The sequence below is a fragment of the Glandiceps talaboti genome, chromosome 22 (assembly GCF_964340395.1).
Source record: "Glandiceps talaboti chromosome 22, keGlaTala1.1, whole genome shotgun sequence".
In the NCBI taxonomy this organism is placed as follows: Eukaryota; Metazoa; Hemichordata; class Enteropneusta; family Spengelidae; genus Glandiceps; species Glandiceps talaboti.
Genome location: NC_135570.1, coordinates 15,444,822 through 15,462,372, shown reverse-complemented (window position 1 = coordinate 15,462,372; position 17,551 = coordinate 15,444,822). Strand labels below are relative to the sequence as shown.

Sequence of the window (17,551 nt, the reverse complement as noted above, 5' to 3'; positions counted from 1 at the left end):
CGACTACGATAAACTCACGTTGTGTGGACCTACGTGGTAGCAAAAAAACATTGCTGGTGTATTTGCAGCGATCGGTTCGCTTTCAGTGGATTAAAAAAGTACCCAATAATTACAGCAGAACACTGAATAGCTCGTCATAATGCATAGTTTGCCCTGGATTAAAGATTCCTGAATACGGTTATAGAACAGGTCTAATTTAATATGTATTTATGCAGCTTTAATGTCGATAGGACGTGAATAACTTAGATTAATTAAGAGTGTTTCAATGTATACTTGCTTTTGAATATACAATCCCAAGTTTGGACTGATCACCAACTTTCTCCCGCCTATCGTGGAGAAACGCGGTTTCTTCTTTCATGTGCGAATTAACTGGGAGTGTTTTATTTGTACAGCATGGTTGAGTAAAAGGCACGTGAGTGCAACCATTTGTTTTCTTAAAAATCTGTTAAAACAACAAATAACATCTAAATAGAATTAACATTGAACTGTCTCGTTTCAGCGAATACTTTTTGTCAGAAATTTGTCCTGGTTTTTAAAAGCGAACTCCGAGAAGTTTTTACTCTGACTAAATTTCATATTGTTTGTCACACCTTGCATATTTCAATCAATCAGTTATCGCCAATTAAATAAGGAAACTTGTCGTTGGCATACCAATACCATGACGACCTGTCGTCGCCTACAGTTTTTATGTTCTTATTTTTGGAAACTCCCAATCTATAGAATAGTTTTGAACATAGAGCACAAGAACAAAAATACTCTCATTTACTGTCACATAATACACGATACACCACCCCCACAAATCGGAACTCGTGTGACTTTTCAAGAGAACGTAATTCCGGCGGTATTTTTTTTTTACGTGTGTCACACTTTTGCTACTTCCGATCCGGAATAAGGCCTATTAATCTGCTACAAGGAAAGGCGAGTTTTAGCGTTAGCATTTGACGTGTTATCTATACATTGATATCTCTAAATGGTATTCAGGACATTAATTTACCTGACATATGGGTATGGGTACACAGACACTAGATCCTCAGTGAAGTTGTGCATGTACACAGATCCATGTACACGTGTGAACGAAGTAGGGTCAAAGGTCAATGACGTCACTTCCCTTGAGTTAGTGGTGTTTCCCCAGTCGGTTCAGGCTTGCATAGCAGCTCGACGCCTACTCTCTCACAACTCATGGACTTGTACGCCAAAGTATCGGGCCATTTTAACCCAAGTCTTGGACCCATGAACACCCCGATATGGAGAGGAACTCACTAGCGATATTTGTGTGCACTTTGATCGCATTTTGTGCGGCATGTACGCCGGACACGGACTCGGAACTCAGCATCGAGTTGAAAGCGTACACGGCACCGATAGTACTCGAAGGAATAATCCAGAGGACAGATGACAGCACGAACTCAGTGACTGTTGAAGTTACAAAGCTTCATAAATCGGAGCTAGAACTTCAGGAAATTATTATCTCAGGGTTTGGAACAGATGAACCATGCATTCTTAATGTAGAGGAACTTCAAATAGGGGAAAAATACATTTTATTTATTCGTGAAGTCGATGGGGAATCGAATTATGTTGTTGACTCAAACCCCGTTCCTCCTACGAAAGCCGAACTTCGAGCGATCCGGGGGATTGTGTGCGATGATTGCGGTAAGTCGAATGAAAACATATATCAACAAACAAACCAGCCATCTCATTTCTGTTGGCGTTTAAGTGGAAATTCTCGAGTCAGTGTCGACGAGTGAGAAATTCCCTCACGTTCAATTTGACAGCGCAGTTATGTGTTGCATAGTATTCTGACCCTCGTTTATTGTTGGGCTCAGACATCTATAGAAATCTGAGGTTGGGGTTTAAATATCGTGCAGGTACCTGTACAGTGTGAGGGTTTTGATTTGCAAATCTGGTCACCAAAGTAGTGCCCCTTGAAAAGTTGAATGAATACCTTAGCGTGGCGGGAAACATGTTTTAACCGTGTTCGATCAGAGGTGTTAGTCGAGTTTACAACATAATTATGACAGAGTGTGAAATAAACATTAGGTTAAGGTTTGTACACGTTTGGTGGTGTTGTTGGCAACAGCGCAGTGGGTATCAAAAGCCTGCACGGTGTATGGATCGATCTAATGCAGTGACTCATTCACTTCGTGAAAATGAAAACTCAGACCAGGACACGACAGTGAGAGACTTTCCCTCGTGTAACCTAAACACCGCAAACCAAGCAAATTGAACGGCTGTGAAGCATATAAATGACGTTCAAATGAGGTGCGGGGAGAGATATTGAGGTGATAGGCGATCTTGTAAACTGGTCATGGGTTCACACGCACGTATTACCATGATCAATAAAATGTATATGTATACGTTTAATACTTTCCCAGCACATATTGCCCAACGGCCCCACAGACTAAGTTACGAAATCATTGTTTTGTTGTAACTAGGGTTCCAAAATAATCCGCAATTTCTAAACAGAGGAGTCTGTTTAATCAATGTGCACAAAACTATTTTTGGATGTATGAAGTAATGTTTGCTGAAAAAAAATCACCGAGAAATATGTGAGGTATGCGACCAAGCTTCCCGCCCCCACATGAGTTTTTCCTTCTCCTAGCCAACAACAGTGACTGTTCAGTCGCTGGTCAGAAATACTTAATATTTTTCAGTCGCTTAGACTTCCACTTTAAGACTTCAGGAAATGAAACATAAAACGAGAAATACTTTTTGTGTAATGTAAGTCGTCGGCTTCTCGCTTTAATACTTGTATTCAAGACTCTCTAACCGCAGAACAGGAAAACTGGGAGAAATAGTTGTACAACTTGTAGAAGGTCACGGAGTGATTAAGACTTCGCCTGTGGGGGGAACGTTTAGGTGCATGTAGGTGTATGGATTACGTTGTAAAGTTTATGTAGTAAGTCCATTGATGTTGTATAGACACTCCAAATACCTTCAGTTAGCAACATTAAGTATTTGGATCAAGTTGTCAGGTGGGCCGCTTTTTCACTCTGTGCTAAATCTGTTTGTTTTAAGATCAATTTCCATGTTATGATCTGTTTACTACTGTTTGTTTACTATTGTTACAAGGGAGAAGTTCATGAACCCAAGCAACAACTCCATTAGGCCATACAGTTTAAAAAAAAGTCTTGTAATTAGTTCACATAGGGGTCCTGACAGATGAAGCGTCAGCCAGACTTTTTGTAACAGTGGCCCCTCTGGCCAAGATTATTTATATCAGCACATGCAAACCAGACAAAGGCATGGTTGCAAGCTGTCTTCATACAATCAAGCAAGATTTTGCAACACACCAATTACTGTGAAGTACAAAAATGTGCAAATATTTAGACTTATAGATTCAACATTTTGCATAAACAATCGTCAGTTTTTTTTTAAACTGCCAAAAATCTATTTTTGGTGACATATATTACTAAATCAATAATTGTAAAAGTCCAACAGTGTTTTATTAAGTAGGATGATTACAAGATTCCTCATAAAGTTAGTAGTACCATTGAGAATAACTACAACACACTTTCATCTAGCTAAAAAAAAAAACCCAAAACAAAACTCGTCTGACTGTTCATATTCAAAAAGGGGCGAATTCACTTTTAATCAGTTTGGAATTTCGGTCCTTCGTGAAATGCAATATCTGTTTATTCATTGCCATGCCTAGCAATTCGTAGGTGTTCCCAGAGTACTACAGGGGGTACATGTATTCATTTAACTTCAACTATAAGTGAAAAGAACATAAGAAGTGTAAGGAGAATAGCTCAATTCAAATAATTTACATGCAAGTGTAAATTTCGTAGTGTTCCTAAACAAACATTTTAAATGACATGAAAGTTCTGTAGCATTTTCATCTATTTAAATGATTTTGTTTTCTCTTAAAAATGAAGTGTTAGTCTGTTCTGACCTTGATTGTTGTAGACGAGATAAGATACCCTTCTGAAAATTATATTAATAGCTTGATGGATTTTAGCTAAAAGACTGTCAAACTTCTGTACTACTCTGAATAGACCAGACATAGTTTTATTAAAGTGTACCCATATACTGTAGTTGCCATAACTCATGTGAATATCAAGTTTTACGGCTGTCTTCCCTTTAGACCGTAGTGTGCAGCAACTATTGTAGTAGAGAAAGTGCTGTTTGTCAAAATTGCAGGACAGTAGATGTGCAGGGTCTTTCGTTTAAATGTGGGAAAGCCAGGGAATTCTTCTTGTATTGCGTGTCCAGGGGGATTCTCAACAATCCTGCCTGTGTATGGAAAGGATTCACTGTCAATGAATACTCCAACAGAACTAAGACACAGCATGCATAAATATGAAACTACTTTGGTTCAGAACAGATAGCTGTTACTTCTCAATGGCCCATTTGAAGCATTTATTACATAAGAAGACTGGATAGATGTATTTTATGTGAGAGAAGCCAGCCCGTTGGTCTTTACAGCGTTTTTCTATTGACCAATTTACCATTCACGTTGTGCATCTTAGCATGACGGAACCCCTTCACCACTTCAATTGACATTCCTTGTAAATGGCTTCTTTGCCAGATACATGGTAAGTTTGATGAATACATGTATGTATTTGTGTGTGTGTGTGTGCGTGTGTGTGTGTGTGTGTGTGTGTGTGTGTGTGTGCGTGTGTGTGTGTGTGTGTGCTCATCTCTGACTTAAAAGATGCATCTAAAACAAATTTTAACTCATGACTCCAAAACTTTTGGGTATACATGTATCCAGTCAAAGTTGAAAGTTCACAATGTTCATGATAACATGCAATTATGAATAATCATAGCCATGGTTATTGTTTATAAAAAGTAATGGTATATCATATGCCTAGGTACATACACATCAGTTTTATCATAATTTTTATGTTTACAGAAAATAAATTATATACGCTTTTTTTTTTTTTTTTTTTTAAAGATGTACAGGGTATAAGTTAAACTCTAAATGTAAGTCACAAAAATATGCAAAATAATACATTTTGCCTTTGGTATCAGTACTATTTAGTTATAATTCATTATTATATTCAACTAGTCTAGTTCTTTTTGGGAACTATTTTAGTTTCATACAGGGTCACTTTTTGTTGTTGTTGTATAAAGTTTGGGACATTTGTGTTTGTGGAGTGTTCAGATGGCCAGTTTGGATGATGGACAGATTGGTGTGGTTTGATTTATGTGTGTGCGTGTTGTCCACATAATGGGGTCATAATTAACTGTAATGATGTTGGTCACTATATCCAGTCGTAGAAGAATGCCATCTGAGGGTTGTTGCATCATCTGCAGGATTTTATCTCAAATTTAATTCTTGTTTCGGCCTAGTGGCTGTCAAGGAAGACGAGTGATACCCCCCCCCCCCTCCCAGCACCCCAATGGACAGCTTGATATTTAGATAACTAGGGTATGATATTCCTTTGTGTCTAATAATCAGTTTTGAATTTGATGTAGTTGTTGCACTAATTATAATACTTTATAACCTAGTGATTATCCTTAATGACTTCAATAGGGTGAGTCAGAAATTGAGTATACAGATCTCATTGTCTTGCTTACCTAGTTCAGGAACAAAAGTCCTCATTCACTCTTGGAAAAGTCGGAGGTGGTGAAAAATGTGTTTATCTGTGTCTTGTTTATTCATAAGATTGTTAATTTTGATAAAAAAAGGAAGTCTTACTTTCACAGACGTAATCTATAATCAACCAGTAGCCCGCATTTCCGTCCTAAATTGATGAAATGCTTTTACAGATGATTACGCCTCTTTGGTACCTTGGCCGTTTAGACACCCTTCTTGTGTTTGTCTATGTTGATACATTGTGTACGTGTTAGAAGAATTTTAGGGCACGACTTGCTCCATGACATAGAATTGATATGTGCAATTGACAATGTGTTTATTATCTCCGAAAATTGTTATCGAAGACTAAAAAGTCATTTTGAACAGTCATCACATTAAATAAAATGTTTTCGTTTTTCTGTTCCATAATTTTATGGATTCAGAACACGAGTGCAATGCTCCTTGTCAAACTGACTTTTATAAATGTACCCACATGATAAATGTAATGTTCACTCATTTGAGTTGTCATTGTTACTTTGTTGAGTTTGTGTATAAAAAGGACATAGAGTTCACACAACTGTGAGAAAGTGACCTTAGTGTAGCATGTCATTGAATAGAGGAGTCTTAACTCTCCAAGAATACTTTAATGACAGGTAAACGTTAACCTCCTCATAGTTACAAATATTGTTGTTGAATCACATAGTGGCATACATACATACATACATACATACATACATACATACATACATACACACATACATACATACATACATACATACATACATACATATAGACATACATACACACACATACATACATACATACATACATACATGCACACATGCACACACACACATACATACATACATACATACATACATACATACATACATACATACATACATACATACATACATACATACATACATACATACATGCATACATGCACACATGCACACATACATACATACATACATACATACATACATACATACATACATACATACATACATACATACATACATACATACATACATACATACATACATACACACATATTCAGACAGGCAGACACAGACATACATACATACACACATATGGACAGACAGACACAGACAGACACACACATCTACATAATATACTATTACAATAAATATCTCTTTCAAGTACTTTATGATGTAGATATTATTTCAAACAAAATGTCGACAGTTGATGGTACAGTAGTGGTTTTCAGACACTCTAGTATATGTATACAAATTTGTTATTGAATCATATATATACATGTATGTGTGTAATGCCTGAATATTCAAGTTGTGCATTCGTGAAATCTGACAAGATTTACCTCCAAAACTCAGCTTATGTCATATTTGATAGATAAGCATTCAAGGTTTTACTTCAGATAATAGTCAAACTAATAAAAATGCCTTGGATATTTATGAATTTATTAAATGTGAACTTTGACCTGGTGAAGTTAACAACTTGAGGCTACAGTGTTTCATTTACAAGTGCCCTACTGTGAGGTCTTCTTGTCAGTTCACAGCGTACACTGTATATATTTAATATGACTAGCCACTCTGCACTTTCTGACAACATGTACAACAAAATTAAAGCACTGTATCTGTTTTTTGATCTCAGTTGGTGACATTGCAGTGCATAAATTAAGCGTGAAATTGAACATCCCTGGATGGCCATTCAGTTTTAGTATTCTGGTTTAGATTTAGGAGCAATGTAATAGATGAATTTTCAGTGTTTCTGTGACAGGCACGCTGATAAATATTCAACCACCAAGATTTACAGATTGCAATATTCAAAATGTCAGTAATGTGGGTGATAATGATGAGAAAAAAATCACAAAGACGTGATTTTGAGATGATTTTCTTCGTTATAAATAGTGTACAATAAGAAAAGATTATACATATACATGTGCATGCAATATTTAGTGACTGTTTCATCATTCTGAATTTCAATCCGTTCCCAATTTTCTCCGTAAGTACTCACACATGTATAATTGCCGAAATTCTAAAGATTTAATTGGAAAAAGGATCACAGTGTTTCCGTTTGGCTGATATAGATTAATTACGCTTAGGAGTGCAGGAAAACGAAAATAACTGCCGTATTGAGGTTGATCAACGACCCTCTGTGTTCCTAAAAATAAATCATGGCCAGACAGCTCAAGTATGTCCGTATTTTTACTCTGGATGTGTTTAGCATTTATTCTACCCTGTGAACTGTTGACTTCAGAGTTCATCTTGTCTAAGTAATGAACAACCCAATCATTGTAGGTGTGAGTCAGTACTTGAAGTTGTTCAAGTTAATTGCAGATTGTACATCCCCTAGTACACATACATAGACTTGAAAGGGGTAAAGATAATGTCTTTTCTGTAAGTGTATTTTAATTAATTAAAGGTATTGATTATTACAAGAGGCCTCTCAGAATTAAAGGGTTATATTCTCCCATATTTGAACAGTTTTCATAACATCTCGAGATTAAAATTTCTCTTTTTATTTAGAAAAAGCTGATCAGTTTCACAACATTACGTATTATTGATTATTTTTTGACTGCTGTAAGTACTTGATAGACACATTTTGCAAATTTCAGTTGATCGTCTGAAGTAGAAAAGAAACAAGTATTGGACTCATGAGAAATGTGAAAGGAATGCCTCATTTTACAGGAATTCTGGACTGAGGTACGAATTGAATTCACACCCATCATAAGGGCTGTTTGACAAACTTAAGTCCGCTTGAAGAGTGTTAGAAGTGAACATGAAATGAAAACGCTACATTCATGATGTGAAAAGAAAGTGTTATTTAGTAAAAAAAATATATAACTGATTAAGAGCAGGGAGGGACAACATCTAACAACAATATCATGGTGTCAAGCGGTCACCTTCCGCTGAGGAAGTCAATTGTGGACACACCTTTCAACACATTAAGATCAAAAGCATACTTGGTGAGGGGATAGTACGTTTTACCTTGAGGTAACCTTGCTATGTCTGTATGCCAGGTTTTAAAAACCCGGTCTGAAAAAAATGGTGAAATTGACAGTTGTGTAATGTCATTATCGTAATTTACATATATATAACATACTTAGTATTATCATAATGTAGTTGAAATGTGATTAGATAAGTTACTTGTACGCTAGTATATGTTAAAGCTGACCTTGTATTCTCTGCCCTTCTTATAATATGCTAATGATCGATCGATTTAATATTTTTACCAACACTGTTCATGTTCATAAAGCATGAATGTTTTTTTGTGATTAATTGCCACAGACGACAAATAGAAGTAGACAAAGATATCCATTAAAATGTGCACTGTGTAGAATAAACAATTGTTAATATTTAGAATTTTGTGTGGGTGGCCAGGGAAGGCAAAAGCTATTAGTATGATAGGTTGAAAAAAAAAACCCTGTAACTTAATGGAGTTTTAATGTAAAGAAAATTCAACATGCAATTTCACTTATTAGATATTCACCACTTTCATTCAATCAATACTGTGTTAGGGAAATGTACACACAAATTAGTGTTTGCACGCCATCAAATTAAGTTATCAGGATATCAGGATACCGACTTTTCTCCTGACTGCATATTGCGATAACGAAGAAATTTAATATCAGTTATTAAAAATAGATACAATTCCTAGGAAATTAATGGATATTTTTGTAGAGTTTAATATTTATATGCAGGTCACTTGGAACTATTCTCTCTGAATTTTTATGAGTATTAATAACTGATAAAGGTTTCCAAATGTTTGATTATCTAGGCGATTTGATACAACACATTGCAGTTTAGTGTTCACTGACTTTGTTTGATACAACCATACAGAAACCAACAAGAAACTGGACATGTTACACTTTAAGATAGCAAGATTAAATGAGTACAGTTTCTTGCTATGTTTTGTCTAAGTGAAATGAACTACACATGCCACCATGCAGGCATCAAAATATTGACATCAGCATATCTGTGTCTTATAGTACGTTAAAATGGTTAAAATATCACAAGAAATAGTGGATGTGCAGTGTCTTAATGATTATCAAACACATCCAGTGAACACTAACCTGCAACACACTGTATGAAAATGTCTATTTGGTCACTTTATGTTATACCTGTCAGTTTCATCAACAGATTGCATAATCTGTTTACCAGCACAATGGAAAACATTCCAATGTTATTAATTTTATCAAAAGAAACTATGTCTTTGTACTTCGTTGTACCGATCTAACACATTTATAATGAAAAGGTCAAAGGGAATCCATAAAATATTGTGTACCTCTCTTGTTTTCATAGATAAGACGGTCTTCCTTCAGGTGATAAATTAGTACATGACATGTCTATTAGGAATAACAAACAATGTGTCATTTTGTGTGTGCATTGATAGAAATGATGGCCTCAAATTGATAAATTAGTAAGCTTAATAAAGCAGCCATATGGATGAGGATCGGGTATTTATTTTGGATTTTTAATTTATAAAATAATTTTATCACGACATCCTACTTGAGAAATTAAAGTCAGACAACAAAGACCAAGTCCTTGTTTGTAACTCAATAATTTGCAAAAGACTAATAAAGTACAATTTTTGTTACTGTACATACAAAAACAAACTTATTTACATATTTTTTAGTTTTTAGATTGAGTTACAAACACAGAGTTTGGAGATGTTTCAAGTTGATTTTTTGAGTAAGACACCATGATAAGATTGTTTTATCAATTAAAAATCCAAAATAAATACCCAATCCTCATCTATATAGCCACTTTACACATAGCTGTCTCATATCTTGTATGAAATGTGCCTCTATTGATAAGACACTGTATGCTTTTTATTTAGTTTTTGTCTACATGCATGCCTGTAATATGCATATATATGTCACATATTTGCATATTTATTTGACTTTTTTACATACAATGTTTTATGCATTGAGTCCAGTAAGATGTTTGTATGTAAAACAACTGCCTTGCCCATTCTAGGCTTGGAATCTTCTACATAATACAGTTAAACTGTACACTGAACTATAAAACAGCAATCAAGGACCATTCAGTGATGATGAGGTTCGTTCATTGCCTCAAGGCATATGCAACTAAATTCTTTCTACTATCACTCACTGTCTTTACTTTTGACCACTTGACTATAGTGGTGGGGTTCCCTGCTGTTTTGTCAAGTACTGTTAAATTTAGTCCAATCAGATAAGAAATCAAACTACTGTATATTTCCACTGTTGTACCCCAATGAACCAATCAACAACACATCTTCCATTTATAAAATGAGCCAATTGATTTTGTGTGACTTTAAATGTAATGGTACCTCTGCTTGAAACAGTTGAAAAATATGACAGTTTTTAGCACAGTGTGTGTGTGTGTGTGTGTGTGTGTGTGTGTGTGTGTGTGTGTGTCTTTTTGTGTGTGTGTCTTTCTGTGTATGTGTATGTGTATGTGTGTGTGTGTGTGTGTGTGTGTGTGTGTGTGTGTGTGTGCATATATGTGTGCACCTGTCTGTGACTGTTGCATGCCTGTGCATATATGTGTCTCTGTCTGAACCATGCCATCAATTGTTTTGTTCTATATATGTGTACATACATGTCTATGTGTGTGTATGTGTGTGTATGTCTAAATGTGTGTGTGTCTATGTGATGTAGGTATCTATCATTAGGCAACACCTAACAGTCCACACACATGGCATTAAGGATCACTTCATAATACATTGTAGTCTTTCTATACAAACCTCTGAAACTAGTCCCACCCAAGGTTTAGTACTAGGTACAAAGTAGTCTCAATTACATGTAAGTGTAAGTCATTCAAATACAAGGCCAACATACGTGAGTCATACAAAATTGGTTCTCCACTTCTGGTTTTAAATGTTCATGGTTTTTTGAACTCAATATTTGAACAAACCTTTTATAAGAAATCCCATTGATCAGAAATTTTTGCTTTCTACATTTCTTTCAATGGTAACAAATTCAAATGAATTTTTTTAGCCCCGGGGTAAAATACATTTGTTGAATTCCAAGATTAAATGATGTAAAAAGTTACTGGATTTGATGTCACTGTGGCTAATGTTCGAAGACTAAGGCTTAATTTAGGGAAATACTTGCACTTTAAGTTCCACATTTTGAAAAGTATGTTGGCAAGTGGATGCATAGTTACTCTGCAGTATGCCCACTTACATCAGACATTCCTGAGATGAAATATTATAAGCTGTACACTCAGAACTGTACATATGAGAAAAAATCTATTAAAAAATTACTACACAAAGCATAGACGACTCTCTCCAAATGTCTATGCACAAAGGAATGAAAAATGGTGAATGACTAGTGAAATTTAGAGTGACACACATGTGTAGTCACTTTTAAGGAATGGAAAGTTGATTGAGTGGAGAATTGAAACAAAAAAAGACTTTAAGCTGGGAGTCACTTTAATTACACTTGCTGGTGAGCGCTAGCCGTTGAAAGGTGCTTGAAGACCATAGTAGTCTTCTTTTGGAATTTGCCATTCTCTCTAACTAGTTGGAATGTCAGTCTTGCAAAATTCATGAACTGAGTAATTATTAGACTGAGGGTATTATGAGGTAATCTTATTCATAATGACTAGTGAAACCTCAAAGAGCCCATTCACTACATGTGCTGTCAACCCGAACAGTAGAGAGAGTAACAGTGCTTTGTTTTTGCTAAATCAGTCACGAAGGCTTTATAATAAAATTGAAATGCAGCATAGAACTTGAGAACAAGGCTCAGTCTGGCAACCACCGCAATTACATTTTGTACAGTCAATCTTATTCTCACAGAAAGTTGTGGGCATTGTTTCCGAAACGATCTTAATTACCCATTAGACAATAGGAATAAAAGTTGCTTTGTTCAGTGATTGTTGCTCAATTTCACCACCCGGCAAGTAACTGGGAAAAGGGCACAGTCCCCAGAAAGTAGAGTTGATGTCCCATTTTCAGATTTACAATTGCCAAGACAGGATCATTCAGAAGTCTCTGTGGAGAACCAATACAGACTATTGAGATTCATGGCAGGAAAGAATGAACCATTCTCAGAGGGATATAGGTAATACAGATAGCACTTGTCAGTTATCAGCATCTGTAAGTTTTCACCTAAAGCTGCCATTCTTAATCCAATTTACTGATGAAAAACAATAAACTGGTTCCATTCTACCATTAAATGAGATAGAAAATCTATTCTTCTCTACAGAGAGAGACCTTTCTAAGCTGATTTTCCTTGTGAAGAAATCAATATGGCACTGTCACTGTTGTCTATTAGCATTGTACCACAGCACTGTTACTGCTGTCTATCAGTACATGTACATTCATACTGTGCACAGCACTGCCATTGCTGCCTCACATTCTGCACAGCACTGCCATTGCTGTCTATCACATTCTACACAGCACTGTCATTGCTGTCTCACATTCTACACAGCACTGCCATTGCTGTCTATCACATTCTACACAGCACTGCCATTGCTGTCTATCACATTCTACACAGCACTGCCATTGCTGTCTATCACATTCTACACAGCACTGCCATTGCTGTCTATCACATTCTACACAGCACTGTCATTGCTGTCTCACATTCTACACAGCACTGCCATTGCTGTCTATCACATTCTACACAGCACTGCCATTGCTGTCTATCACATTCTACACAGCACTGCCATTGCTGTCTATCACATTCTACACAGCACTGCCATTGCTGTCTATCACATTCTACACAACACTGCCTTCAGTGAATATATATGTACTATTTTTTGGGCCAACAAGATCTTGATTTGACTGACTGTCCCACAAATATACCTGTACATATTACTCAGTCATTGAAATGAAACACCCTGACAAAAATGTCCACCATTCCTGTTGACAACCCTTTTTAGGTATTAGTACCTGTAAGGCATCAAAAGAATCACTCTGTTCATGTGTGGCTTGACACACTGTAAGAAAAGACAGAGTCATTTGCAAGTTACGTCCTTGGGTAGGTATTGTCTGCATTGCTATTCTTACACAGTATCAGTCCACATGACAAGACACTAATGCCCTCTCCAAGAATAGAAAACCTTGCCGCTTTCTTATCTGCCATTCTTCAAGAAATGATGCAGGCAGCCACTGACAGTAAGTGATATAAAGTGAAAATGCATGTCGTTGTTGGACAAATTGCAAAATAAATTGGTTATTTTTACAAGGTACTCTGTACTTTGTGTGTTACGTCAGCATGAAAGTTGAGTGCATTCGTTAAACAGCAGTGACAAATTACAAGAAAACTTTGGGCCACTTATATAGGTACTCTTTACTTTAACATTTTCTTCTCGCTGATGAATTATTTTTCTAGATCTCGGCAATTAATCCTGACATGAACCTACCTAAAAATTACACAGGTTTTAACGCCAAATTCAAGTTATTCTGACTAATACTGGAATATACATGCCTGTCACCAAAATGGAACTGTACATTCAAGTATTGTGTGGTGGTTGAGAATTCCTAGTTTGACTTTTAGTTCAAAGATAGAGTTCAATCATATAGTACTCTACAGGCAAAGAAGGTGTTGTAATGTCTTTGGGCTATTGTCATTTACCAATTTATCAAGTCACATGCAGTCATAGCTGTTAATTGTTTACTCTTTAATTGTGGAAAATGTACTTTGATCTTAATCAGATTACTTCTAAGCAGTCGGTAACCAAACAAAAATAAGAAAGAGGAACCCAAAGAAAGAGAGTCATTATTTAACTAACCATCTTTTAAGCTAGGAAAATAGAAAGATTAGGCAAGCCGAAGTATTTGAAGCTATTGTTCCTATAGACAATTTGTTGGCAAAATGTTACTTAATTCTTTTCTTCGCTTGTATGTCTTCCAAACTAATCACTCAGGATAAAGAATTCCAGTTCATGGTTTTAGACATTTCAAAATTTCTTATCTTTATAAATGATTTATCAGGTGGTCTTTCAAAGTTACCCCAATGGTGGAAAGATTCTGACACAAAGGCATTTTTTTTTCCCAAATTCTAAATAATTTGTAAGGTTGCTTGAAATGCACTCAAGTGCTGGATTGATGCTGGTCTGCTGAAGTTCTTATCCTAAATTTAGTTATTTTCATGTAGTCAACCTTAGAGTTATTGCAATGGTGGAAGAATTTCAACATACGAATTCTAATTTCTTTTCATGAAAGAAAAGATGAAAATTCTTATGATACCTTCTAAACTTATTCTGACAGACAGGATATAGTTACATCTGAAAGGTATTTATTAGGCAATCCGACTCAACATCCTGGCAACCAAAAATGTGAAGCCAGCTAGCCAAGTGTCGCGTCGGTGCTTGTTCTGATTATGTGTGAAATAATGGTACTTATTAAAGTGACCATATGGATGAGGATTTGGTATTTATTTTGGATTTTAAATTTATAAAACAATTTTATCTGGTTTCCTACTTGAAAAATTAATGTGAAACAACATTGACAAAGTCTGTGTTTGTAACTCAATACATTGCAAAAAGCTAAAAAGTGTGTGAAATGTTTGTTATTGTACATATAATAACAAAACATTATACACGTTTATTAAGCTTTTGTCATTTATTACATTACAAACAAGGACTTGGTATATGTTATTTCACATTTATTTTTCAAGTAGGAAGCCATAATAAAATTGTTTTATAAATTTAAAATCCAAAATAAATACCCAATCCTCAACCATATGGTCACTTTCATACAACCATTGTTTTTAGGTACATTGTATAGCTCTATATACATTGTATATATATATATATTGCATCACAATTGCCTAACCAGCTATATTGCATCACAATTGCCTAACCAGCTATATTGCACCACAATTGCCTAACCAGCTATATTGCATCACAATTGCCTAACCAGCTATATTGCACCACAATTGCCTAACCAGCTATATTGCACCACAATTACCTAACCAGCTATACTTTGAGGCAGTTCACTTAATAGGAAGTTCACTGTGGAATTTATAGAACTGCACCCTTTGGGACGGCTTCCCATAAAAATTGCCTCAAATGTATATCCATGCATATGAAAGCTTGCACTAGTCTGTTTGAAAATATAGATATATTTTTTCAGTCATGACATTACCTTCATGGAAATTATCAAATGATGGCTGAGTTCTGTTTGTATAAATTGTACAGAACTGTGACAGTTGTTTTTTAAAGAAAGTTTATTCTTTTTACAGATTTTGGAATAATTTTTTATCTATTCTAGAAATTTTACAGCTATATTTCCAACTTTTAATTCTTTGCGTAAAATAAGTACAGGTGGAAGAATTTTGTGAAAATGTTTGAAGTGTACAAATACATGCCATTCCAACGATGATAATCTTTTAAGTACTATTCATAAAATAAAGTCCGACTCATTTTGGTTTGTTTTTGAGCGGATCATCAGATTTCTAGCTCCTGATTACTTTTGTATGGATGTCATTCATGAGAAATGTCAGCGGATTTGACAAAGAGTCCAGAGTTATGTATCGGTATCTTTCTAGAGATAAGTGATGTATGACCCCCGATCCATTTTGCTCATGAACATTGCTTGCTTTAATTACTTGTAATAGAGGTACTGGCTTTGAAGTCCTCCTGTGTATTTAGACATATAATTTTCTTGGTCCAGTCTTTTGAAGCTGACACCTGTTATTACGAAGCTGTAAACTTTAAATTGTTGGGTATTTTCTGGACCCTAATTACCCCTTGCCTTATACACATAGCTCCTAAAAATTACAGTACTTCATTAGCATTTGTGGACAATTCAATTAACTTATACAGCCAAACGGTGCGTTCCTAAGCTGGTCACTGACCTGTTTGTTGCAAAATCAACCTCTCTGTGTGGGACCGTTACTTGTTATGGGCTACAGTTGCTAGTTATTAGGAATTATATCTGTAGATAAAACACTTTCTATGGTAGGTTAGAAAATGAAGTTGTCGTCTGCAGTCCATGTTGTGTATCTCATATGTGGAATGTGTTGGAATATTAAGTGTTGCCCAGTGACTTGGATCTTTGACTGTAACAATATCATTCTCAAAATGTAACAATTTAAGAGTGTATTCACAAATTCAGTTGATATGATTTACTGATTTCTGAGAAAAACTTTTGTGTGTGTGTGTGTGTGTGTGTGTGTGTGTGTGTGTGTGTGTGTGTGTGTGTGTGTGTATGTATGTATGTATGTATGTGTGTGTGTGTATGTATTGCATAATGTGTATGTATGTATGTATGTGTGTATGTATGTATGTATGTATGTCTGTCTGTCTGTCTGTCTGTCTGTCTGTCTGTATGTATGTATGTATGTATGTATGTATGTATGTATGTATGTATGTATGTATGTATGTATGTATGTATGTATGCATACAGTGTGTTCACCTAATGTATGTATGTATAGCTATTACTTGTAACATAGAGGTATACAATTGTAATTCACTCTCTTGGTACAGGTTATGTCATGTGCATACCATTCAGCATTGTGAGTTCGTAGGTCAGTCCACTGGGACCAGTTAAATGCTAGCATCCAGGCCTTCAAATGTTCTTGTGCAATCAGGCATGGTTTATAGATAGTTACTTGTCAGAGTGAACCTCAGAAGAATTCAGTACTGCATTCTAAATTGACAGTGAGTACTTAGCCTCACCTGTACTAGTATATCTCATGCCAATTAACAAGTTAGGCTTTGCTACTTAATTTGATAAAAAATTTGTGAAGTGCCCACAACAAAGAAAGCTTTTGAAATCACTCATACCAGTAAACTTAGGAGATCTGTCAAATGAGAATTTTTTTTTGTTCACATGTCATTAGGAGATACCCAATTGATCCAGCCAGGAATTCAGGTTATAATGTCATGTAGTCGGAAGATTAGAAATGTCTTAAAAAAATGTGCATGGGTCAGTACTAAGGTGCCATTGTGATTCATAGCAACTTTGTAGTAATTAATATATTATGTACCAGAGATTACTTGTCCTGGTTTACATGTCCTGGTAATGGTATTTTCACTACAATGCATTACCACCAAAAATATTATTGCATACCTGCATGCGTATGCAAATGAGGACGTGATTGTTTGC

The 17,551-nt window shown here is 35.6% G+C and overlaps 1 protein-coding gene across 2 annotated transcripts in view; it reads left to right on the top strand.

The window, feature by feature from the left end:
* The first annotated feature begins 1,035 nt into the window (after positions 1-1,035).
* The window catches only part of LOC144452216 (uncharacterized), a 62,778-nt gene continuing 46,262 nt past the window's right edge, over positions 1,036-17,551 (top strand). For both annotated transcript variants that reach the window (XM_078143267.1, XM_078143265.1), the window contains exon 1: positions 1,036-1,647. In XM_078143267.1, the coding sequence (XP_077999393.1) occupies positions 1,245-1,647 (403 nt within the window). In that variant the 5' untranslated portion in view covers positions 1,036-1,244. The remainder of the gene's footprint in view (positions 1,648-17,551) is intronic.